The sequence below is a fragment of the Corvus moneduloides genome, chromosome 6 (genome assembly GCF_009650955.1).
Source record: "Corvus moneduloides isolate bCorMon1 chromosome 6, bCorMon1.pri, whole genome shotgun sequence".
NCBI classification, from domain to species: domain Eukaryota; kingdom Metazoa; phylum Chordata; class Aves; order Passeriformes; family Corvidae; genus Corvus; species Corvus moneduloides.
Genome location: NC_045481.1, coordinates 62399580 through 62426895, shown reverse-complemented (window position 1 = coordinate 62426895; position 27316 = coordinate 62399580). Strand labels below are relative to the sequence as shown.

The 27316-nt window shown below is 41.4% G+C and overlaps 1 protein-coding gene and 1 long non-coding RNA gene across 2 annotated transcripts; one reads left to right on the top strand and one right to left on the bottom strand.

Moving 5' to 3' along the window:
• Positions 1–570: 570 nt before the first annotated feature.
• On the bottom strand, positions 571–14498 carry CAT (catalase). Its single transcript, XM_032111864.1, has 13 exons — positions 14220–14498; positions 10434–10605; positions 9439–9549; positions 7951–8081; positions 7232–7336; positions 6776–6901; positions 6162–6353; positions 5287–5439; positions 5032–5170; positions 3759–3889; positions 3345–3452; positions 2703–2789; positions 571–2275 (listed from the first exon to the last, which is right to left on the bottom strand). The coding sequence occupies exons 1-13, from the start codon at positions 14283–14285 to the stop codon at positions 2210–2212; spliced, it is 1587 nt and encodes a 528-aa protein (XP_031967755.1). The 5' UTR covers positions 14286–14498; the 3' UTR covers positions 571–2209.
• On the top strand, positions 14495–25484 carry LOC116445441. The gene is made up of 3 exons (XR_004240787.1): positions 14495–14862; positions 16180–16215; positions 17608–25484. It is a non-coding gene; the product is annotated as an uncharacterized LOC116445441 (long non-coding RNA).
• Positions 25485–27316: the final 1832 nt, after the last annotated feature.

Here is a 27316-nt window from a genome sequence, read left to right as displayed (position 1 = left end):
AAAAGGAGAGGTACTCCTGGAGAAGCTGTAATTTCCCAAACATTAGTTTCAAATTCACTCCTGATTCCACTGCTAGAGATGTGCATCTAAAATAAAAGTAATGAGAAAATGTTGAGCAATTCTGCTTTACAGATGACTGGAATCATACTGCAACAACCTGTCAAAGGAATGGTTGATTTTAATTGAACAGAACACCAAAACAAACCTGAGGTTGTGTCATGTCAACAGTCTTTTTATTCTCATGATAAGGAGCTGTAAATGGATTGTCTTATTTATTTGAAGAAATAGCGTTATCATTGTTCCAGTGTTGCCTAGTGCTCTCCACAGCTTTGGGAAAAGCCAAGTTTTCTGTACAACACTTGTCATGGCCAGTTTAGCAGAGAATACAGGTCACTTTAAGTCATTTAAGCACAACTGTGGGGTTGAAATGTGAGTTTTGAAAACAAAGGCAGCTGCAAAAAGTACATCCAACCTACAGCTTCTGCACCATCTCCAGAAAAACAGATGAAGGGATGTACAAACTTCCTAGATTAACACAAACTATTTGAAGACATTTGCACAGAAGACATGTTGCCAAGAGATTTTCAATTCCATTTATTTCAGAAATAAAAGAAGACAACAATATAAATCACTGAGCAGACACAACCAAAATTAGAAGATCAGGCCTTGTTTACTCTTTTCCAAAACTCTTTAGGATCTTCTGTTCCAGCACAAAATATTGCCACCCAATCATGTAACCCCACATGCCTGATCAGGTAAAAAGCCAATGGAATCCCAGAATACAGTAGGTTATCAGTTCATATTATTTTACTGCACCTCTACCCCAGCTAATTTTTCACAATAGGTTGATAGACAAATTAATTGCAGAGCAAGTAGCATTCTCCAAAATTTAATGGAACAGCATTTAGTATCTACTTTTCTTTACCTGCCATCATTCCTGGGAATTCATACTTCAATCAGGAAGTAATCCCAGTCAAAATACAACTCAAAGAGAGCCCCAGAAACGTGGTGATTATTGACAAATCATCCCCAAACTGCTACGATTGGGATTTTGTACATTTGCCTGAGTTAAGAGCAGTAGCTGGGCTCTGAAACACTTTGCATTTAGCTTGGACAATAATTATCCCATAAAAGCGTTGCAAATTTTTTTGCACGGATTAACAAAACTGCAGATGCTGGGTAACATTACAACATGCCTCAAACCAGGTTTTAGACTTGTTTTCTAGATATCTGCATTCACACAAACCTGCTGCTTTAATTAAAGGACAACTGTGAAAATTAGCCCTGGCTTGATCAAGAAATAGCAACAGCAGATTATTGCAGTAAAATAACAATTTCAGCAACCACTGGGAATAATTTTGGAAGTTCTTGAGCTTGAATTTCAATATTCACGCATCTGAAGGTTCATTTCTCAGACACTGGGCATGTTAATATTTTTCTATTTAAATTCTTACAGATTAGAAAGAACAATTTACTCTCCTACCCCGAAAGGGCTGTAAGGTGTAACCAATTTAGTTGTACAGTGCATGAAGTAAGAAAATACCCTTTGCTACCTCCCTTATGTCAGTTATATCCCAACACAGCATTAGTAAGCAAAGATTATCTTAAAATATATACTGGGAATAAATTGAACTAAATTTAGATTAAACTTTGTAGCTAGCTTTATCTCTGTCATAAGGAATGAGTAAAATGTTGGTATGTCTCAAACTACTACATGATCATTTTATTTCTGGAGGGCCAAAAATGAAATTCAAGGGATGTGTTTACAAATACATACAGATAATTATTTTATTAGAAATACTGAACAGCATCAGCTTTTTAACAAGTTGCTCCATGAGGGCAATCACAGTGTCCTGATAAAAATTCTACTGTGTGATTTAGCCAGGAAAGTTTTACAACAACAACAAAAAAATGAAGCAGTGTTTTAATTAAATTTCTGTTTGCTCCTAGAAATGAAGGTAATTTCTTATCATGAGTTGTTTAAAAATCCCGTAAGTGGTTATCAAGCAGTAAAGCACTAGTGTGGAAAGGCACTAGGATTGGAGCTTGTGTTACCTGGTTTCCAGTACAGACAGCACTTGAGAGCTCACTAAATCACACCTGTAAAACAGCCCTGTGCTTGGGCCCAAGTCTGCTACATTCATTAAAGTGTTGGACAGGTTCTTGTGCAGGTGGAAAGATGCAAAATTCAGAGCAGATCTCGGCAGATTTACAGGTTGGACCTTTCCTTGACAGACATATGGGTTGTGGACTGTGTGTACGTCCTAATTACATCCTGAAAATAAGGCAACAGCAATACTCAGAGCAAGTTCCATTTAAAGTAAAGAACTTCAGGAAAAAAGGAGAACTTGAATCAACAGTTGTTGTTCTTTGGAGCAAGCACTGAGCCCAGGAAAGGCTTGTGGCAATGTTTCATTACCATCACAAAGAGTGGTAATCAACCTGACCACATTTTATATCACGGTTATCTTCCAGAAACCCTACAAACCCCAGCTGAAATAAAGTCTTTGTACCTCAGCAGCTAACCAACATTTAATTGTTATTAGAGTGATGCTTCCTTATTTTGCAATTTTACAAGCACTGACTTCTGGCCTTTAAATCAAACAGCAATCAAGACCAATTTCTCACTTCATTGGATTTACAAGAGAAGCCAAAATAATTCACAGCCAGTCAAAATGCAGCCACAAAAATCATTACCATACCTTTTTCCCACTCTCAGCATTGTATTTGTCCAGCAAAGCCTGGATACAGGCTCCATATTTAGGATGAACATCAGTGAAGTTTTTCACCTGAACGGGGAGACAAAACAGAAATTGCAACAAGAATTTTCTCCTCTATTTCAAAAGGATCCTTTAACTATCCTTTATAGTTCCTGGGCTACAAGCAGCAGGTATCATAAGGAAGAAAAGTTTAATTCTGATCAGTCATAAACAAGCTATGAACATCTTCAAACACTATTTCTGTTGCCTAACACAGAGCTCATTCCCAATTAAAACAAAGTTGCCCTGGGAAGGAGAAGGATCCAATCCCTCCTTGGTCCTCACTGCCTTCTCCTTGTTTAGAGCAAAACCTTACTCTGGCAGTCATCTGATTTTTGAAACACCAAGCTAAACACATGTTCAACATCTATCCCATTCTTCCCCCCAGGAAGTAAAAGTTACTTTAACATGTTATCTATTGATGTTATATTGTGTAAATAGGCATGTATTTAAGTATGTGAATTCCTGCATGAGAAAAAAATCCAGCCTTTTTAGAGAATTCCTGATCTTCCTTTGCAGAAGCCATTAGGACAGAGTTATTAGACTGGTAGAAAACCTGGAATAAACCCCAAAGAGGGCACCTACAGCTCGTTTCTGAATGAAGAGTTGGGCATCCTTCAGATGATCTGCGATGTTTCTACACAGCCTCTGGCGCTCTTCCTCGTTCAGCACTTTGAGGTAGAATTCTCGCACCTGGCCATTGGAAAAAAGAGTTTATTCTGAAATCCCCAAAAGTCACTAAGAACAGCTTTCACTTCCTAGTCAAGCAACATTTAAAATACTCAAAATGTTTAAAAGGCAGCCAATATGTGAGGGTTTTTCTTTGGCAAGCCTGCCAACAACTCCTTCTCCAGACACTAGTGGAAAGAAGACAAGTCAGAGTCTCTACAAAACGATGCCCAAAATCTGGTTTTCAGATTCTGTGAGAACTCACACTAATAGACACCCTACACACTCCTCACGTGTGCCAAGCAGCACAAAGCCTTTCCACACCCCCACCTGGGTCACATTGTCCTCATTGGCACTGTTGAAGCGCTGCACATCTCCCGAGACAGACATGCGGCTCTCCTTGAGCTGGGGCTGATCCTCGGGACCAGTGAAGCTGTTTGGGTAATAATTTGGGGCACCACCTGGGGAAAAAAAAAAAAAAAATCCCAAAATCAAATCAATCAGATGGCAGCACTCTTAAAAAAGTCAGGAGACAGAGGACGTTCTTTGCTTGGAGGAATTTAAATCAATTACTCAGTTAGGATTAGTTTTTAAGAAAACAGTTGACAGCATTTTTCTGTCAGCACCTTCAAGCCAGTACTTAACAGCACTTGCTACAAAGAGAATTTCCATAGCCTTTCTCAGAGAATATTGATTTGATTCAGAAATAAGAAAATCTGGCCACTTTCACAACAATATTGCTCAACTATAATAGACAAAGTCGTGGTTGAAGTCTAAGGCAGTATAAAAACACACTGTCATTTGCATATCTGAGGTACTACAATGCTTCCCTGTGTAGGGGGTGTATTTTAAACACATAATGAACTTAGGGAACTGCATAAAAATAAACTTATTGTCTGTTCTGGGACAAGAGCAGCTGCTCTCAAGTTCCTGTTTTTCAAATATTTCCCTCTCCTCCCTGAGCAAGTGTCTGAATTCATAGCCCAGAGGAACACATATTTTGGCATGAGCCACAGCTTAAGTACATCCTTGTTTACTCTCAGGTGGAAAAGAGCCACTATTGGGCAAACCCTGACAGAACAGAAGCTGCTCAACAGAGGGGAAGTTACAGCTCTACTCTTGGCATTTTCACTTTTGTCTTTCACAGTCTCAGAAATCTGAAAGCAAAGCAGTTTAGCGACGTGAACTGAGCATATGGAAGTCAGTCTTTAAATTTCAAAAACGCAAATGTAGATTTCTCAAAGACAATTAGGCCATCTCTGTAATTTTTAGATTAGATTTTTCCTGCATGTAGAAACAAAGAGGTAGTAATTAATTCATGTAAAAATACTTCTCTGACATTTCATTTCAAATCAATAATAATTTGGAACTTCTTCAATTAAGTGCCCTTTAACAAGCATGTTTCTAGAAGTTTTTAAAGGAACATAAAGTAGGGACATTACTCAACTCATTTCACTGCAGGCATTCTCCTGCAAAACCCCTTTCTGTTAAAGGCTCATGTCTGGAAATTCTGAAGCTAAGGGAGTTAAGAGTTGAGAGAAAAAGTCACCAAAGACATAAGATGCATATGAATAATTATATTGAAAGCTGTTTTCCTGACTACCTTGGTTGTCAGAAACAGTCATTAGCCCGTCCCTCTGGTAGTTGGCCACCCTGGCTCTGAAGGGACAATTCACAGGGATCTGGAGGTAGTTGGGGCCCAGGCGGTGTCTGTGGGTGTCAGGATAGGAGAAGAGGCGTCCCTAAAACATTGATCACAAACATTAGCCACCACTTGTAGAAGACTGGGGCGTGGCAATTCAAAGCTTTCGTAAGCAGCAAAGTAACCAGTGCTCCTCAGGCCAAACCTCCGGGTTACCTGCAGCATTTTGTCAGGGCTGGGCTCAATTCCAGGGGGCATGTTGCTAGGGTCATAAGCCATCTGTTCCACCTCTGCAAAGTAGTTGACAGGATTCCTGTTCAAGACCAGCTTTCCCACAGGGATGAGAGGGTAGTCACCATGAGGCCAAACCTGTAAGGCACAACACACATCCAGCAAAATCAACATTATGACAGTATTATACAGCGTAACTGCCAGGCACAATTCACAATTTAAGTCTCAATTGAGAAAATACATTACTGAGTTTCTTTTTCCCCTAACAAACATTGAGAAATGGCTTATTTTAAGAAGCCTTTTGCAATTAATACAGGGTATTTAAGTAACTTATTTCATCATGCCAGCATAATCTCAGCACTTGAGTACTTGAATGAAATACCCGCAGGCCCTTGAAAAGCTGCCTAGGGAAGCAGGGCGTGGGTGGAACTGGTGGCACAAATGTTTTCAGCTACTCCAAAATGCTTCACTGGCCTTTTCTTTGCCATCTGAGCTGCACTTTTAAGCTCAAAGGTCTTTAGCCACTTGGGGAGTGCAGCTTCAGAGGTAAAAAAAGAGCACTACAAGTTTATGTCGGCATCTTTCAACGAGGCATTCCTAGGAACAGCTATTGGGAGTGGGACAAAATGAGACCAGCAAGGCTCAGGGTGTGACTCTGATCTGAGATCACACTTCTCAAGTGCCACAGGATCTACAGGCCTGGAATCAAGCTCTATCCATATTTCCCTGAGGAAGAGTAACATCAGATATAACATGACTACAGTTTCACCTCCAGAATTCCTGGCTCATCGTGGCTCTACAATAAAGAATACACTTCAACACGACCTGAAACTGAATATTCCCAGTAGTATCAGACATACCTTAGTCACATCAAAAGGATTAAATGGGAATTTCTCTGCTTCTTCAAAGGTCATAACCTGAATGTAGAAGGACCATGAAGGATAGTCCCCCTTGGCAATGGCATTGTAAAGGTCCCGTATGGCATAATCAGGATCAGCAGAAGCCAATCTTCCTGCTTCTTCCACAGAAAGGTTTTTGATGCCCTGGTCAGTCTAAAAGCAACAAAAGCACCAGTTATAGCATGCAGGAAGTACTACAGAAATCATTAATCAGAATGAATTTTAACAAGATTTATAATCTAAGAATGAGATTGTGCAAGTTCTAACTTCCAATAACTTGAGTTTAGATTTATAGTACATTCAACAGCTGCCTTCCAGATAAAAATCAGTTCACTGACAGTGCTCCATTAACAAGATACAGATGCCCCAAGAAGAGTTTTTTACAGTCTGTAAATGATTACAGGTGTTAGCAAGAAGAATGATGCCTCTCCTATTGGTTAAAGGTATGAAACTGATACTAAACAAGGACTCCGCACATCTTTAAGCCTGAATTAAACCTGAAAAGTCACACATTGGTTTTCATCCAATATGATGTATAGCTCCAATAATAATAATAATAATAAAAAGACCAATACCTTGGCATGGAATTTGCAGTAAACTGCTCTTCCCTCAGCATTAACCAGTTTGAAAGTGTGTGATCCATATCCATTCATGTGGCGATAGCCATCGGGAATGCCACGATCACTGAACAGGAAAGACACCTGAAGAGAAGGATCAAACACTATTAACAGGCTCAGCAGATCAAGGAGAAAGTCTTCATTCCACACTAAGTCTATTTCATTAATCTGCATCACTGGGAGCTATGTTAATGTTGCCAGGAATTCCTTGAGGAATTTCTACTTCAAGTGTTAATGAAATAGAACTGATTTCCCCTGTAAGCATAGGTAAGCATGGATCATTTAAAATTATATTTAAATAAAAGTAAGACTATGTAGGCTTCTAGATCAAACATGGAAAAGAAGGATTTAAAAACCTGCTGTCATAACATGATTTTCTTAATCATACAAAATAAAGTCACAGGAGAAGCCTACTTGATGCAAAGACTCAGGGCGAAGACTCCAGAAGTCCCACACCATGTCTGGATCCTTCAGATGAGTCTGAGGGTTCCTCTTTTGGCTATGGATGAAGGATGGAAACTAATGTGTCCAGAAGTGGAAGAGGAAAAAGAGGGGGAAAAAAAAGAAATTAAAGACAAAGCTGTAAGATCACTGGAAAAAAAACAAATCTTCTACTGCCATATCCTTTCCGGAAACAAATTAATTCACAGACCAGTGAAATTAGGGTAATGTCAAACATTCACAATTAGAATAAACAGAGGTAAAGAATGCTTTCATTTTGTGGTTGATAAGGTGAGAGATAAAACTGTTCAGATTTGTTTATCTGTATTTATGTGACTCATAAATGAATACAGAGATACTATAAAATACCTGTGCAGAACTCCTGCACTCAAGGAAAGCCTCTCTACCAAGTGCTGTTTAACTTATGCCAAAAACCAAAAAAACCACAGATTTAATAAAAAGAATTGGCAAGAAGCCTTTAAAGTGAAAAGTTCAAGTGAAAAATATGAAACCACGTAAGTTATCAAGCTTTAGTTCTTTAATTTGCTTTTGTTTAAGAACAAACGTTACATCTGACAACAAAATTTTGAGTGTCAGAACAGCAGCTTTTGCTTTTGAGAGAAGCCAGAACAAGATGTGAAGGAATTTTTGGACTCTTTGACAAAGCACCCTCACCCCTGGTGCTTACTCACCAACATTGCATCCCGAATAAAGAAGATGGGAGTGTTGTTTCCCACAAGATCCCAATTCCCATCTTCCGTGTAGAATTTCATGGCAAAGCCTCGGGGGTCACGAACCGTGTCAGCTGAGCCAGATTCTCCAGCTTGGAGAAATACAGAAACATAGAGAAATATTAGGATAGGAAACATATATAAATATAACCTGAAAATAGGCCATAAAAACCTAAAAGGGCAGGGTTTACTGCAGTCTCTTCTACACCAAGGAAATTTAGGAATATTTTCAGCAGTATTTCAGGCACTGTGAGTTTTTAAAGTGTGAACCCAGCCAAGCATTCAGGCCGCAGTTAAAAGAAGGAAAAAACAAGTATATCCACTTGAACCAATTAAGAGTGGAATTTGCATTATCACTGAGAGAGACATCATCAGATCATAAGGCTGAATCATCTAAACCCACATTTGTTTCTGTGCACAAATCCCAGTGGGAAAGCTCTCATTTGGAAGATAGCAACCTAACCAGTGTGCCTAATAAAAAAAACTGTGGAAGAGTTGTAATCCTTTTAATTCCTCCTGCTTCAGCCAGGATAGGATTTTCAATGGGAATTTAAACCAGAGCACAAGCACCTAGCACAACACCTGAGCAGAAGTGTTCCAGAAGTGCTCAGAACAGCTAATGCTGAATTGTGATGAAATCAGTAGGACGCTCATTCTCTTGTTAAAAAACCTTGTGTATTCCAGAACAGCAGGGAGGAAACGTGTCCAAACAGGGCAGGGAAAGGGAAGGGAAGGATGCAACAACCTGCTCCAGCAGCAGTCCATATTTCAAACTCAACTCCATGGCCTTACCCCGTACAACACTCAGGACCCCCTAAATCCTAAGGGATTTAACACTGGAAACAGCCAATAGGCCAAAACCAGCAGCTCCCTGAAGCCTTGCTGGACTACTTTTTTCTCTCCAATACTTCCAGAACTGAATCCTCATTAGGATTTCTTTTCTTTTAAAAACATACACATCATGAATTGTAATTTTTCTATCAGACAAGCTATTGATCACAATTAGCTTCAACTAACAGCATTTAAGATTTTGCTGATTTGTGCATTCCAGTCTTTAAGAAACCAGAGTTTATTTATGGAAGATTGTTTATTTTCCTTTGCCCAGTATTTAGGTTGCATCATTCATCCCCAAAACATTCCTGCAGCATAAGAGATTATAGGTATTTCACTTGCAAGTGTTGATTGTGACCCAACTAGAAACAAAGCAAGCTTTCTGCCAGAAAAAACCAGCTCAGGCTGCCCTCCCTCTCACATTTTAGACAGGAAAGTGTCTCCAGAGAGCTCTGACAGAACAGGGCAAAAGCTGCCTAAGGTCATCCATGTAAGTGAATTTCAGAGAAGAGGAACTGACTGGAAGAAAGCATTTCAAACACCCTTAAGTGCCCCACAATGCAAACACTGCTGTCAGGGCACACATGTAAGAGGCACGAAGTGAATTCAGAGCCTTACCAACAGTGGAGAAGCGGATGGCAAGCGGAGTCCTTTTCCCAATGTGCTCAAACACTTTTGCCTTACAATACTGGGTGATATCATGAGTGACTTCAAAATAGCCAAAGGCTCCTGAAGAACAGCAAGTTCAAGGTGTGAGATCTGGGCACCTTCCTTCCACTCAGAGCCTGTCTGTTAACATACAACTTCAAGTCACAGGGACACATGGAAATACATCCGTTTAAACAATGCTCTAAACACTCCACTTACTTGCCCAAAAAGGAACTGATTTAACACAAACTCTTTGCTCACTCTCTCCTCCTGAACTGACTGTCAGCAGCTCCCAGCAGCAGCACAGAAGATGCTCTTCTGCCAAGATCTGTGCATTTATCTGGGAGCAAGGCAGGTATTTCTTTAATGCTGCTATGTGTTGCAGAATTTTTGGTGCACCTGTAAGCTGGGTGAAGCAACAGAACCCTTCCCACCCCCACAGAGGAACTTTTCCCACGTACATTCACATTTTAAATACAGCCCCACGTTTGCTCCTTCTAGGGCAATGCGTAACAAAAATCAAGGTACTAATTCCACCTTAGTAAGACCAGTAATAGTTTTTTAAAGGTTTAGGTTTTTTTAATTTAAGTATTAGATCATCAGCTTGCTTTGCAGACATAAATTAGAAGACGAAGCCAAGTTCTCTATTAAATAACATGCAAACAACATTAAATATAAATGGGGAGGAACAGACAGAGGAAGCAGAGACTACAGCAAATACAGTAATAATTGAAGGGCTATAACCACATTTTCTCTCATTTTTGTAAACAATTTTTCAGTGCTTTAAGTTTTGGCACTGAGTTCTTTTAAACCAGGCCTTACCACTGTTGTTTATACAGATTTATTATAGCTGGTAACACTAAGTTATAGATAACAATGTAATTTATGTGCCACAATCTACATGTTAACTCAAAAGCTCTCGAAGTCTAATTCCACAGAGAGAAAATATGTCATTTTAAACATACCTGCCCCTTTTGCATGCACAACTCTCTCAGGAATCCTCTCTCTGTCAAAGTGAGCCATCTCATCAGTGAAAACAACATCTTGGACAAGAAGAGGTCCACGTGGCCCCACTGTCAGGATATTCAGCTTATCCCCAATGGGGTTCCCAGCACCGGTGGTCAGGACATCTGGTTTCTGAAATCAAGAGAAAGACACTAGCAACACCAGATCTTAAAAACCCTCTGGATCTGAGGCACACAATGTGCATGACTGTTCACCCATTACACGTCACGGAACAAATCAGCAAGAAGTGGCAAAATGACTTCAGATTCTGGAGGAAGTTACAGCAAATACAGACGTTTACCTAAACCACAGAGCTAGGTTTAGTGCAATTTAACAAGGGGAGTTCAACTCATGAAAATCCAGGAATGTTTTCCATGGTTCAAAAATATTTCTTCTTCAGACTACTGATCTTGCTTCAAGAAAAATATGGGATAGAAAAAAAAACCAAAAAAGGAGCAGCTGCTAGAAAATAAAGGAGAAAGGAGAGGAAGAAGTAATGTCAGCACAGGGCAGAGGCATAAGGAAAGAGCTCCAGCCAGACCAAAAGGGGGTTTCCATGATTATTGTTGGTCTGGAAGAGCTGTGGAAAATAAGAGAAATAGGAACACCTGAGGAATCATCATTTTAGACTCCTGGACCACGGAAGGACTAAGATGAACACAAACCCTAAGAAGCTCTACTGCCAGGAAATGTCCTGCAACTTCAAGAAACACCTGCACTATAATTGAGTGTACTCCTACTTTCTCTTAAAAAGATTCCAGTAGAAAAAACTTTATCTGCATCACATGTGGGGTTCTATGCTCCTCTAAGGCAATATTCCTATTTTACTGGGTGCTGGAGAAAATGTACTGAGAAAGGTACATCAGTTTTTCCTGGAGTACACTTATTGTTAGGGGCCAGTTGTTTGTGAAGGACTTAGAAGAACAGAAAACAAGTAAGGACAAAGGGAAAAAAATGAAGTAAATAAAGAAAAAATTTGCACCAGGGCAAGCTCAAATAGCAGTCACAGATTACAAGCAGCTAACAATAAATCCACCACACGTTGCACTAAACCGACATAATTCCATATGGGCTCTCTATCCATACCATCCTACCTGAAGCCTCCACACACCTGAGCCACGCTAGCACAAACTCCCTCAGCCCCTCCTGATTAGTTCTCCTCCTTTTAAAGTTCTAGAAATGAAAAGGGATGATGGAGAGAAGGAAGAAGCAATTCTTAATGAGAAAAGCCTTTACTACTCTAACAGCGACTTCATGGGGTTGCAATTCTTACACTAAGTTCTGTTTTAAGGGGTTAATTACTGCAAACAGATAAAATTCCCACCTGATAGAAGACATTTTTCCCCCCCAAGAGGCAACCCACAAAGCAGGGAAAGAACAATTATTCACATCCACGCCCAGAGCTCTGGATGAGGCAGAGAACACAGGGAGTTCCTGACACCTTCGTTTCACTCAGGTCCATGAATAACCACATAAAAGACATTTGACAGGATAAGTGCATTTCCACTGTGTTCCTAGTAATGTGCAACACACACTACTCCAGCTGGCTTGAATTCCCAAAATAGCCAAGTTCTTTATTCTTCCTTCACCACTTCATTAGCATAAAGCTTTAAGCATAAACCCAAGTCCTTTGGGATGCCTGGAATCCTCACCTACACTGCAATCTGTACAAACATTTTAAAAGACAATGTGTAACTGGTTACAAACATGAACACGATGTTCAGAAACTTACAGGAAAGTTACTGTAAATAAAGCTAAATTGGTATTTTAAGTCAAAAAAACGTCTGCTGAAATCAAAAGGTTATCTATAGTCTGTCATAGGAAATATGCAAGAGTAGAAATTGTTCTCAGTATATTTTCCACTGCTTATTTATTACAGGCAAGACTATTCTATAATGCCAACATTTAAGGCCACCAGAAGCAGTTGCTAAAACCACAACTTGTTGACATTAAGACTATAAAAAAATTAACAGCTTTGTGGCTGTTCAGTCTCTCCTGTGTACGCAGACTTTCTAGTGTTCACGTTAGAAATAAAGAATATTCATTTATTTAATGGTAGGAGATACTCACTTCAGTTTCAGGATAATGTTATGTGGGGCACACAAAGGAAGTCCCAGAGAAGTAAAAAAAACCAACAGCATAGTTTAAAGAAGAATTCTCATACTACTTTTGGACCTGAGTTTGATGACTCTGTTTCCACATGGTTGGGAGCTGCACACAGTCCAAACCTTGACAGATAAGAACTTTTGAATCTGTATTTCATTACAGCACCAACCTGGCATGACAGAACGAAGGGAAGCAAAGCCAGGAGAATTTTAGTCACTGCTGTGGTAAACAGCACACATCAAAGTACACACTTCCAGGCATTACTGATACTTTGTACCTTATACAGCTCACTTTAAAATTCTAATAAGTCCTCCCTACTTTCTACCTTAAAGTCTCATGACTCCTTATGCAACACAGACTTTGGGCTGCCTCCCAATCTCCAAATTAACCTTGGCCTCTTTTCAAATACTGCTTTCCTACAGAAAAGCCGACATCCCTACAAAAAGAATTACTCATGGATAAAAAAGGAACTATTATGACACACGCTAGGATGTGATGGAGTCCCAAGTCATCAGGTAGTTTTCACACTGTACCTTTGAGAACATAGAGAAAAAAAATAAAATGAAGATGACTTAACAGCTACAGACGGGGGAACTGAGGCATCCACTTGCCTCTTGTAAGATTGCCACTTAAAACCAGCAGAAAGCCTATTTAGTGGCAAATACACGTTTCTGTCAGAAGCTACATGTGGAAACTGTCACAGTGATTTGATGAAGGAGAAGGGAACTCAACTCTTGCAACATTTATACATTAACTCGAATATTTTGGGGTCTATTCTACATCTTCAGATGACGGAGTGCCATGCTGTTGATTACATGCCCTTACGATTTCAGTCAACTACTTGTCCCAACCCACTTCATGGACTCATGGAATGGTTTGGGTTAGAAGGGAACTTCAAGGTCATTGAATTCCATCCCCCTTGCCATGGGCAGGGACACCTTCTACTATTCCAGGTAGCTCCAAGCCCCATCCAGCCTGGCTGTGGACACTTCCAGGGATGGGGCAGCCACGGCTTCTCTGGGAAAACTCTGCCAGGGTCTCACCACCCTCACAGGGAAGAATTTCTTCCTAAAAAATTCACTTCATTTTGGTCAGCAAGTCCATGCAGAATATGCTGAGTTGGAAGGGAGCCACAAGGACCATCGAGTCCAACTCCTGGCCCTGCACACCCTGCTGAACGTACTTTATCCTTTCTTTTACTCCCTCGCTACATTTTCACAGGGCTCTACCGCCGTGGCAGCAAACCGAACCGCACACTTCTGATTTAAGACGGAAACAAATCACCACCGTCCATCCCTGCCCGCGGACCCGCGGCTTGGGCGCAGCCCCACTGCTGCCTAAAAGGAGAAGGAGCAGGACCAGCCAGGGCCAGGCAGCGCTGACCGCCCTTGTCGCTCCGGGCCAGCTGGCAGCCTCCATCCCTCCGTGCCTCGGTGCTCCTGGGCACAGCTCCAAGCCGTGGGGGCGAGGCCGGGACGGGGCCAGGGCGCCTCGCCCTCCGCCGCCGGTCCGGGAACGCCCGGGCTCTCGGAGCGCCGCATCCCGCGGAACCCTGCGGGGCTCTGCGCTCTCCGGCGCCGAGGCTCCCCGCTCCCTTCGCGGTGCGAGGCGCGGGGGTACCGGGGATGCCCGGCGGGTACCTGGGAGCCCCGGTGGTTCTTCCACTGCTTCAGCTGGTCCGCGGCGTCGTCCCGCCCGTCAGCCATTTTGCAATCTCCGGCGACCCCCGAGGCAGGAAGGGCGGCGCGCGGGGAAGCGGAGGGGCTGTGTTCGCTCCCGGTGAGAAGGCAGCGGCGGGGAGGTCAGGCCGTGGCCCGGTCACGCTGTCACCCCGAGGGACCCCGCACTGCGAGCGCGTCCCGCCCGCAGCACCCACAGGTAGCGGGAGGCACCGCCACTACAGCCCCGGCTCCCGCCTGCGCCCGCCCGCCCCGCTACCTCCTCGGCCAATAGAATCGTGGCCAGGGGCCACCGCGAGTTCCGATTGGTCTAAGGGCACGTCAATCAGGCGTGGTGAGGCCCCGCCCACTTCTCACGCTGTGGGGACGGGGGCCGGCCGCGCTGTCGCGTTCCTTTGCAGTTCCAAGGAAATTAACCCGTATGGCGCCGCGAAAGGGATTTTTTGGCTGTAATTCCATTGTTGGGATGCCGGAGCTTTCTAAAGCGGCTGAGATGCCGGAGCTTTCTAAAGCTGCTGATGGTGGAGGCGTTGTTCAGTGACAGACGAAGTTACAGGCTCGGCACTGTGAAAACTGCACGTACTTACGGAGCTTCTGAGGCAGGGTTTGTTTCAGTGGGGAAAAAGATGTCTTTAAATCGCAAAAATCAAAGTGACCAGTGTATAACTATATAAATTATATTAGCGTGTAACTATATACAGGCTCATTCTTGTATTGGTGCCTGAAATGGGGTACAGGTGATTAGTTAACTTCGGTCATAATTCATATGCGCTCAATAGTAACTAGCATTTCTTTGGAGACGGGAATTTTTAACCTTAAAAACCCATCCACTTCTGAATTATGTGGTTATACTTACAAATTATGAGTAAAGATGACATCTGTAGTTTTGATAATACTGCAGGAGGTCCCTGGCTTGGTGCCTAATACATGTGCTGTGGATGATAAAAGTGGTAAAAAGCTGGTTATCTTTCTTATTTCTGAGGTAAAACCTTTGAACAACACGAATAATCCATCTTAAACTCCTCAACTGCAAGATTATACCTACATTCTTTCTCTGAATAGATACAAAGAATAGTCTAACTCATTATTTCAAGTAGACAATTGCTTTATCTAGTATGTGTTATTATGGATTAGAGGGTTACAGCTCTCAAATTCAAGTCTGTACTGTACAGGGAATATCCCTAGTTCTATTCCTTTTCCTCAGAACTAAGAACAGCAAACTTTTTTTTCTGCTTCACCCTTTATTGGGACATTCTTTCATGTCTTGAAGCCTCATAATCTTTTCTTCTTCAACATGATAACCAACATCATGAAGAAGAGCAAGGAAGATCACCTATGTTTCTCATATTTTTACACAAAATATACATCATCAGGCTACACCTACCACGCCTAGATTTAATATTAGGATTGCCCACACACAGTTTTTTTTTAATCAGTAATTGCTGTTTCAGTTTGCTTAACCAGCAAATTGGGGGAAATGTGGACATTTTCATGAACAGTTAATATTTGCTTTTCCTTTAAAGTTTAACACTTTAAATGTTAAGCAGGCCAACATGTTTAGATAAACTTGCTGGTCACCAGTCTGTTTCAAAGTAACTTGCAAAAACTTCTTCTCTTTCCTATCAACCCTTATTATATGCTAAAAGAAAGGATATATGTGCATATACCTACATGTATGCCTGCATAAAACAAACAAACAAACAAGAAGAGATTAAATATTGGCCAAGAAAATATGCAAGACCCAAAATAAAACCCAGGGGAGAGCAGGTGGCAACACCAGTGGCACATATCGCAAGCAGTGTTTGCACTTTAGCTTAACTAAAACCAAGTGACTGCATTTCATAAGAAAGGTCACACACAAAGCTCAGTGTGACACCAATACTTTTGTCTCTCATCTTGCTCTAATTTTATGTCTTTTCAGGGAAAAGAGCAGTGGATGCTGGTTTGAATTCCACAGGTATCTGGCTGTGGGTGTCTTCATTTGTTTCCTTTTTCCCTCTCTCCTATCTTGATATTTGTTTCCTGCGGCACCTTATTTGCCTGTGTGAGCCTCCTGTTATGTATCTGCATTAGGTAAACAAACTTAAAGCAATTCCAAATTAATCATCTTTATTTACCTGGCAAGACTGGTTCTCCGCTGCCACATGACTTTCTGAGGCATGATCCAAACCACACTTTGCCCTTAATTAAGATTTGGGGAGATTAAAAGACAGAGTGCTTTGCTATTTGTGTTTTGTTGTATTTAAAGTGAGTTTAAACACAAACTACAAGGTCAGTGTCACACACATGATTGTGCTGTAAATAAAGTTTACACATAGCTCAGTGATCTACACCCAAGGGAAGATCGAGAATTGGTTGAGTAGCAGGTCAGCAGTGCCTGTTTTTTCACTAATTAAGTTCCACAGGCACCCCAAGCTTTCATCCTACATCTCTCAGCCCTCTCTGGCTGCCTCTGTCCCTACTTCCTGCTTGTGATAAAATCAGAGTTACAAATGTTCCCATGCTCCCTACAACACCTGTGCGCTCTGAGTGCCTCTGCTACAGAGCCAAAGCATTTAACTCCAGCACAGAGCATGGGGGACAAAGTGACCTTTAAAAATAAAAGATCAGAGAGCGTGCTCACTTCTTAATTAAACTGATTATCGATGAGAACACTTAGCAGAGCACTGGGAGACTTACTGACCCTTCTACTAAAGGTGTTGTGTCTTCCAGAGGATCCAGATTATGTACCTAGAGATGAGGCTTGGATACATTTCCTACCCTGAGCCGCAAGGAATAAGGTCAGAAAAACATAAAAACTCTGGTTCAGGCTCACATACTAAAAATATAATTGATATTACTGAGTATATTTTCAGTCACAAAGCAAATTCAGCTACTGCATGTGGACCAGTTACGAAGTAATATAATGAATCTATTCTCAAGACCTGAAATAGTAATTGGCCTTTATAAATATCCAATATTTGTATATTTGGAGTAGCTCAGGAGCCTCTTCCACTCATCTTTCTGCTGTCATGCCTGCTGTAAACGTCAGGGCACAGAAAAAGCATGGAAAGAGCAACAAAGAACAGTAACATGACAGAGGGTTGAGGGGTAGGTATGGCAACTACAGGCAGAAGAAGTAGGTTGCTATTATATTTTAGAAAGAAAGCAGAGATTTTTGAATAGAAACAACAGATAAATGTCCATTTTAATGCGATAAACAACAATCTGCCTGTGCTGATTCCCAACACACACCCAGGGCAATTTTGTATCTCAGCCTGGCAATTACACAGACACGAAGTTCATGCTGTGAAAGGTCAGCCAACCTCTACTTGCACTGTGTGTAGCCTTTTTAATGTTGTGTTTTCAGTCACTGGATCTAATGGAAAACATGGAAAACACTGAAATACATCTTCAGCATCTTCAGAAGAGGTGGGCTTAAAGGGATCACTGAGGAGACAACACGAGTGGAAAAGGTAATAATAAAGGTAATTCCTCCCTAGGGGAGGGAATAAAATCTGGATTTTGTGGGAAATAGCACATTGGACTGTCATTGGACACAGTGAGATACTGAGATGCGTAGAAAATTTGAAAAAATCATGTAGAAAAAAATCAAGAAAATGCAGAAGGGAAACCTTACCTTGTATTCATAATTTTCCACCATCTTCTGCTGTAGTAATTAGGGCAAGGTCTCAATTTAAACTACTAGAAAAAAAAATTAGCCTCAAATATAGAAGAGTGTGTTATAATATTAATAATTTGTATGTTTCAAACGTTTTTCTTTGCCTCTCTCATTCTCCATAGATGAGAATGACTTCAGTGATTTTGGAGCAGTTGTCTTCAGCCTTTGTGGTTTGCATGGGGTTAGTAAATGCCAGTGATCCTAGACCTAGTCCTTTTTTACCAAAACGAGAATTTAATTAATCTATATTAATTGTTTCTAATAATGTATTGCTTTTCATAAACAGTACTCGTGATCATCATTATGAAGCAGTTGTGTTGCATATTTAGTGCTGGAAAAACAGCTGCAATCTACTCCTTGAGATCAGTGAAGGAACAAAAATAGAGTAAGAAATGCAGCACTTTTCAGGTAGTGGGGTATTCAAACATCTTTAGCATCCTGGATACCTCAGTTCTGTGTTTTTACTCCCCAAAACATCATCATTAAGATGATTCCACATCAGAGACACACAGTTTTCTTTGGTTAATGCAGATTTGATTTCCTTTCAAGTTAGAGCACCCACATGAGTGTTTTTCTCCATTTGTTCTCTGTGTTATTAGCAGCATTGTCTGAAGCATCTACCCAGTGGCAGTTAATAAAACCTCCGTTTTGGAACCTGGTTTTGCCCATTAAAGCTTCATTCTGCTTAAGAAAAGATTTAAAGCTCAACACAGCCATATTTTATTCTGTTGTTACAATCAGAAGCTCTTAAGCTTTTAAATGGGTCAACCACCAGTATGACTTAGTCACATGTTCTTTAAGTTAGTCAAATGCTTAATTAGCATGCTGGATGTTTGCATGTATAAATATAGATGTTTGATCCAAGAGATACCTTGATACAATAGGTGTCATTTCATGGGTTCCAATTCCACAGAAAGAAGGGAATCCTAAACAAACTGAGCTTGAATTTGCAGGAAATGAAAGGCAATTTAAAATGTTGTTTGCCCAGCAGGACTGGAGAATCGGGCTCTTATTGCCAGGAAAAATCAGATACATGCCTTTGAAAATTTTGGAGATACGTGTGTATCTAAATGCATCAGTTGGCTCTAGGCTGACACATGGAGACTATTGATAAAATTCATTAACACTGGTGATGATGGATTTCAGCATGGCTCATACCTCAAATTTCAGTTAGTTTTGGTACGGAAACAATGTTAAAATTTGCTCTTTATAGCGGTCATTTCTGAATTTCCTTGTGAATATGGTACTGACTGGAAAATAAAATATCATCATAGGCAGCTTACAGGGAAAAAACAACAAACACAGCAGCCAGTGGAATGGCAACAAACCAGATGGATTTGTGGTAACCACAGCAAATATGGATGCTGGGAAACAAGGAAAGGCAAACGAACAGATTTGTGAGGTGCTAAGAGAGGAAATGTCACTGTCTTTGAAACCAATAGGCAAGGAGGTAGAAATTCTCCACACTTGATCTACTCCCCAAGGCACAACTGAGAGATTTGAGTCGGGCAGCCAATGGTGTTTGGGTGTCCTGAGAAAGGCTGTGTGGATCCCTCTCTGTTTCAGTGAGTTGGGAAAGATGGGACGCCCTGCAAGCAGAGGGGCATCCACGGCCCTCACCGTGCACGCCACAACAGTGGCAGGCACACATGGTGTTTGTGTTCCAGAGCGTCAGCAAGCACTCCACCACATGTGTAATAATCCACTCTGCTGACTGGATGGCTCAGGTTCCCAGGGAATGGTTCCCAGGGTATTGCTGCAAATTCCCAGTGTAGAGACAGCCTGCAAGATCCCATTAAAATAGCATTTTCTAGGCGTTCATAATCCAAACGTAGTTTAATATGTTTTCTCTTTCACTTTTTTTTGTCCTCAAAATACACACACACTTTAAAATATTTAAATTGATTCATTTCCAGTGTCTCTAGCTGATCAATAGATGCTAAACATAACTGATTTTTTAAAGATAATGATTGTGAAATAAAGGAGTTTTTAAAATCTGCTTTATTGCAGAAGATGGATGTAGCTGTCTCTTGAGGAGCCTTGTTTAAGAGCAATAACAGCCATTGAGGTTTGTCCCTTGAGATGGTGGCAAATAGAACCCAGGGAATAATTAATCCTAGGGCACCAGCACACTAATTACTATTGCTGGAATTGATAGGAGTTTCAGTACCTTTGAAATCTGTTTGTATTTTGATGTGAATATTTTAGCCTTTTTTTTTTCACTCGAAGTAGCCGCCATTCTCAGTCTATTTTCCATCATAATGGGAGACATCTAAGGATGGGAGAGTGGCAAAAAGCAAACCACCTGCTTAACCATCTTCATTCTGACAACATGAAAGGCTACAAAAAACCCTGGGGTTAGTAACATATTACATAAATATAAAATAACTCTTCCAGCCTGGACTAATTGATCCAGACCAGTGCCTGCCATCTGGCCAGCAGTTTGCTGGTGCCCTTTGCCCCAGCTGTCAGCTTGTGAGTTGTTGTTGCCTAAAAGCAATTTTTCACACTGCCTGGTTCTATATCATTATGGGTTGCAAAGATGGCCATTGTTTTGTTTAACATGTACACACTTGCCAGGGACCTGCTTCTCAATTAAAGTCCTGGACAAGCCCTTGGCTGTTGTGACCACAGGTAGGTGTGTGGAAAACAAACAGCAGAATTTTTTTCTGCTCTTTAAGCCAAAGTTCTCTTCTGTACATTTGACCTCATTTTTCTGTTCACAGAAAATTCATTGCCTCAAAAAGGTAAGTTGGAATTATGGAAGCTTGAAATATACTTTAAAAAAGGCAGAATAATTCCATAACTACAAAGTCTTTACGGCATTTAGTTAGACATTGACTTCAGTTTTAGACATCCTAAAGATTGCCAGCTTTTTATGTGTTTAAGAGCTGTGTTTCTAAAATGTTAATCTTCTTTACAGAAGTTGCTAAAATAATTCTTTTGACCTATCATGGAAAATGTAACAAATTATTAGTGCGTTTTGGTTTTTTTCCCCCTGGAGAGCGACACTAAGCTACCAGGTTAATTGACATGTTTCTTTCCAGCTCCTAATTGCTGCCTGCACCCTGGCTGCACATTTATAAGATATTTACGAGAGGTTTGCAAGCCCTTTGCACTGCCAAGAAACCTATGATGTAGGGATAAAAATGAAATACAGATCATAACTTCCAAACCACCAAACTTATAAACACACTAAACCCTCCTGCACAGATCTACGGGGATCTATCAGCATTTCTACCCAGCTTTGGTTATGTGCATTTCCTATTTTCCTTGGATTGAGGGCAGTGGTTGAACAGTACAATTGGGTCTTGACCTATAGGGGGGACTTCCAAACAATTTGAAGAGGAATACACATTTTTGCACTTCATTTTTTCAATATTTCTAGTCTAAAAATGTTGGATAAATTTTTACAGCCACAAGAAAGAGTGCTACATCATATTAGGCATGGAAATTAGGCCTAGTTTTGACCACCAACTACTTTTGATTCCCCCAGAGTGAAAACAACTCTTTTTCAGTAGTCCTCTGGTTATCATATTATTGGAGAAAGTTCTTTTTTTTTTACCTTTTCTTTTGCTGTTAGTATGGTAAGGAAGTTCTTTACTTGTTTTCACAGTGTGCTAATCCCTCTTCCTTTTGGTGTTTTTATCCATACACATTCCTGAAACTGAAAATAGTTTTCAAGATACGGAAGGCTGAGATATCTTGATTTTCTGCCTGCATGACAGATTCCTGAGGCTTTTCACTGTCTTCTTCCACCACGATGGTTTCCTCCTTTTCCTCTCCACCACTCACAGGGGTTGCAACCAGTATTTCCTATCCCACTGTACTTGACAATTAACTGTAAGTATTCCCCTGTGGCCTGGAGGCAGACCTGGGTCTATCCCCCTCTATTTTGCTATATTTGAACGGGGAGGTTTTGCTGTGATCCGTAATGACTTATCCTACAATATCCGCCCTCCATTCTTCATTTCATTTAATCCTTTTGCCACCTTCTGATACATTTCTGACTCACTGTTTTATTGAGTGCTGATGGCTCCTGGCACCAGCCCCCTTTTACTGAATCATCCAGACTGTTCCTATATATTTTGGGGATCGGTTACTGGCTGTGCAATGCACAGAACACTACAGAGCACTCTGACACTTCCACCACAGGTGAGGTGTCCCGGGAATGCCTTCCCAATGACACAGGCAGGGGGGACAAAAAGGGAGTGGGTCATTATCTCCCTATTGCTTCCAGCATGTGTTTCATCCTGAGTGGCAATAACAAATTGGCCTGTGTCAGCCGCCTCCTTGTTGGAAAAATATTCCTGGGATATGTGATAACAAGCAGCCCTGTGTCATAACTGGAATTAGGGATCCAAGGAGGTGGATGGCGTTATGTTTATCCAGGCTGCATGTTGACGAGGTGGTTCCTGAGCCAACAGTGCTAATTAACAATGTGTGCCTGTACTGAGCTGACAATTAGATTTGAAACCATAGGATGGGATAGTTTCCCTAATGTTTTTTTTCCCAGGATTTTACTTTTTGAGGTTGGAAGTCTGCCTGCTCTTCTGCTGCAGGAAAACCATGGCGGGATACACATTCTACATCTTCACAAGATGGGTGAGATGGCAAAAGATTGTTCACTCACATAAAAACTGGGAAGGAGCATGCTGGAAAAGTGTGACCAGTGCATTATCGAAGGTACCTTCTGACCAACATGTTCACTCAGAAAGTTTCCCTTAATTACTACACTCATTTGGCAATAAATGTCCAGCTACAAATTCCTGCTCCCAACATACGGAGATTAAATCTTCTCACTGAAAAAGGTTTCTAAAATTTTTAGTAAGGGTAATATAATTTAGTAGTGAATTCTAGAATACTGTTACAATAGTACATAGAATAAAAAGATTCCTTTGAAACTTTTTTACAGATTCTTTGAGAGAAAAAGATTTTTCCTCTATCTGAAACTTTCATGTTTTAGTGGCCTACTAGTGGTACAAAACTGGGGTTTCTGGCTTGTTTTTCTTTCTAAAAAAAGCAAATATTAATGACCATGCTGGGTGAGCTATATCACATTTTTCACATAGGACTTACAAATTTTAGATATAACTCTATAAAAAATTCAGCCTAATTTTAGGCAACTAAATTAGAATTATATGCTCTTGGTTCTGAGGTATTTAAACAATGTGAAATATACCTCAAACTGAAAGTTTTATAGCATTCTCTTGTAGGTTACATGCAGGTAAGCAAAGTTTTCTGGTGTATAGTGGAAAGGGTGAAGAAACTCTTGAGTTTACCAGAGAAATCAGAGAAAGGAAGATTAGGGGTCATGAAGTAAAAGGTGAGAAGTTCTTAGTGAAAAGAGAATTCTGCAATTAAAGATGTTTTGTTATGGGTTTCCCCCTTATTCTCACACGTTTGGCTTTTTTTAGTAATTATTTTGTTGCTGGAAATACTGATTCATTGTAGTTTTTTCCCACAAACATTTGAACTTTACAGAATATATTCCAATTCAAGGTGAGGCACCTGAAGCCTCAAGGATTTTTATTCACTCCTCACTTGGGGCAGGGTAGAAAGTGGCAAAGTTTCACTACCACACTGCACTTGCCTTTGTGGAAAAATCTCTGCAGCGGCGCTGAGTCTGTCTTGGCAGTGAAGACAAAGGCGTGCTCCCCCTTCCAGAGGCTTCAGGCTAAGGATGAGGAAAGAAAGCAGATTTCTGTTGTGAGTTTTAGAAATAGAAAGGTCGGGATGTTACTCTGGGCATCCTGCAGCTCTTCCAAGCAGTTAGGTGAGTGAGGTCCTGCACATGCTGGTCCCTCGGTGAGGCGAGGAGCTTGTGACAGTGTCCCACCATGGGGACACGATCACCTGGGCCACGTCGGCAGCGCCTCCTCAGAGCTCACACACATCCCCATCCCACGAGGAGCGCCAGACAGCCCTTGTTCACACGGCTCTTCGCTCATCTTCCCCCCGAGCATCCCTCATTTTGGTAATTTTGGAGCTCCCACACGTTTGACGGACAACCTGGAGCAGTTGGAATGCGGCGCTGTTGCGGCATTGCGGCCTCAAGAGGGAGGCAGCGGGCTATGTGACACGGCAAAGCTGCTGATCCTGTCAAGTTCGGGATTCCGTGGGAAAATAAAGGTTTAAGCACGACCAGAGGGAAGCAGAATTTAGGCACAGCCGGTATAGATTATGATGGAGTAGTAGCTAGGAAGCTGTTGCTACACTGGTGTATTTCAGTACACAACAAACACTGCAGCTGTTGTCCTAAGGTTCTGAATGATCCCAGGCAAAGCAGACGTGGGTTTTGACCTTGAATGTCCTCTGTAATTTGTCTTCAATTCTTTTCAGCACTGTTTGCCATTGTGAATAACCACTGATCTCAGCACGGCCTGATAAGCTTTGGGACATCCACTTTACAGCACCCTTAGAGGGTAATACCTCATTTGGTTTCTTGGCAACTTCCTGACTGTTCAGGATTATGAAAAATACAGTATTTAGCTGTAATTCTTTCTCTGGGGCTGTTCTTTCCATTGGCTTTGTAATCACACCGATTGACTCTTGATAATGTTCTTGTCAATACTGTGTCCCTGGCTAATAGGGGAGAGCTGAGGATATGAACATTATTTCAGGAAACATGACACATATCCGTTGCAATCGATACATGTAATTTGCTCTATCAAGTGCCTCATGAGACAGGTTGATATTACAGCCAGTGAATGTAATAAGTAGTAATAAGTGCCATTTTGACATGAACTTCTTCCAAACATGTGAGTGTTTTGGCACACAGGACTGCAGCAGGTTTCCACACAGACATGATCTAGCAGAGGATCCTGTGACCAGATATCTGAGATTTCAAGTGCCTCCAGAGAGTTATTTTACACTGGTAGTTAATCATACAGAGACTTGGCAGGCTGGGTGTTAGATCAGAGCTGAGGATCTGGGTGACTGGGGAAGTTTATCCTGCCATAACTTTATAGCTGGATGTTACAAATTAGAAGCTGCTAAATGCTGAAGAACAGCATCATTATCTGCAGCTATTTGGTAACGCCTGATGGCTCTTGGAATGTTCTGGTTGTTTGATTCCTGCATAAGGAAGAAAATGCAGGCACTGTAAAATTGTAATTAGTAGCAGGAGTGAAATGAGAAGAGGAGGAGTGAGAGAACAGGCCTCAGTAAGTTTCTGTAAACCTTTTGTCTTGAATATTGTTGTGTGATGAAGTAAATACTCTTTTATTCCCTTCATTTGATCCGATTCCAGGTAAAATATGATTCCCCCCACCGATCCTCACTGATAAGATTTCTGATAGTGCTTGAGACGGTCTGATATTGTACCAGGTTTTTACCCAGGAATTTAAGGCATTCTAGTCTAATCTAATCTAATCTAATTCAATCTTTCTTATTCTGACAGTTTTCTTTCTCCACCCTTTGTCATCACAATCATTTTATTGGGCAGATAATCCAACCTAGTTCCATAATCTTTGTAGTTCCATAACTTTTCCAAATAAGGCCTACTATAACACTTGCTCAGTTGTCTGGTGCACTTAAAAATAAAAAAAAACATTTTTATGTCACCCCATGTCTCCATACACTCCGATTTTCAGGACATAAATGTTCAATGCTTGTTGAGCACTATATTTTAAATTAGATAAAATATCATTGATTATTTCCAAGATTAGTTTAGCTTTTTTACTTCAGAATGTTTTCAAAACAAACATGGAATAAATGCATTATAGCTGCTGGGGAGGGAGCCTATTTCCTGCCTCTAAAAAGTGTAGGAAGCATCTTCAGTACTACTTTCATTCTTAGAAAGTGTTTGATTTAAAGATGTCTTAACCTGTACAATGTGTGCTGAATTGAGAGAGATTGAAAACTAAATTAAAGATCAGAGGATTCAGCAGCCGTGCTGAAAGTTAGTGAGGGGAGGAATTCCAAACGTAGGCAGACTTTGGAAAGGGGGAGTTGTGTTGGAAATGGTGCCTCTATGTATCCTCTGCAGTGGAAAGAGCAGGATTTATGGAATCCTTGTGGTGGTTGGAAAGCATCTCTGGAGATCATCTAATCCAACCCCCAAAGCGGGGTCAGCTAAAGCAGCTTGTCCAGGATTGTGTCCAGTTGGGTTTTGAATATCTCTGAGTATGGCGATTCCACAGCCTCCCTGGGAAGCCTGTTCCAGGTTTTCACCTGTTTCACCTGTTCCAGTGTTTTACCACCCTCACAGTAAAAGGTGGGGCTGTTAAAGTTTAAATTGAATATTTTGTATTTAAGTTTGGGCCTACTGCTTCTTGTTCTTTCCCTGGACACCACTGAGCAGAGCCCACCTGTCTTTTTCCTTTTTCATTCAGCAGGTATTTATACACAAAGATACTGTTCCACCTTCTCCAGAACGAACAGTCCCAGACCTCTCAGCCTCTCAAATGACAGAAACTCCAGTCCCTTAATCATCTTTGTGTCCCTTTGATGGACTAACTCTAGTTTGTCCACGCCTCTCTTGTACTGGAAAGCCCAGAGCTGGACTCCGACTCCAACCGAGTCTCATCAGTGCTGAGCAGAGGGAAGGATCACCTCCTCCACCTGCTGGCAGTGCTTTTCCTGGGATGCTGCTGGCTTTCATTGCCACAAGGATGTATTCCCAGCTCATGTCCAGTTTGTTTTCCGACAGGGCTTTTTATCCAAAGTTGTTTTCCACTTAGATTGAAAAGAGCCACTTATCCAGACAAAAATTGATCAGCTCGTCAGTGAGGATGTCGCAGGAGCGAGTGTCAAAAGCCTTGCTGCAATGAAGATAATATCACCTGCTCTTCCCTCATACCCCTGATATCATCATGGAAGGCTGACATTAGTCAGGCATCACTTCCCTTTCATAAATCAATGGAGAATGGATTGAGAGCAGCCTGGAAAAGACTTGGGGATGTTAGTTGATGAGAAGCTCAACAAGACCCCACGATGTGCACTTGCAGCCCAGAAAAACAACGGTATCCTGGGCTGCATCAAGTATTGGGAGTTAATTCTTCCCTGTGAGGGTGCTGACACACAGGCACAGGTTGCCCAGAGTTGATGTGGAATCCCCATCCCTGGAGAAGTTCAAGGCCAGGTTGGATGTGGCTTGGAGCAACTTGGTCTAGTGGGAGGTGTCCCTGCCCGTGGCAGGGGGTGGAAGTAAGTGGAAGGTCCCTTCCAATCCAAACTCGGTGATTCCAAATCACCTTTTTGTCCTTAATGCTTTCTGGGGTTATTTGTTCCACCCCTTTCCCAAGGATAAAGGTGATGCTGACCAGTTTGTACCTGACTGGTACCTGACCAGTTTGCTCTGAAGGATCTCTGAAGAAGTTGTCTGTACAGCAGCAGCAGCAGAAAACCACTTATTTGTTCATCTTGGGCAACTGATGTACACCTGCAGAGATTT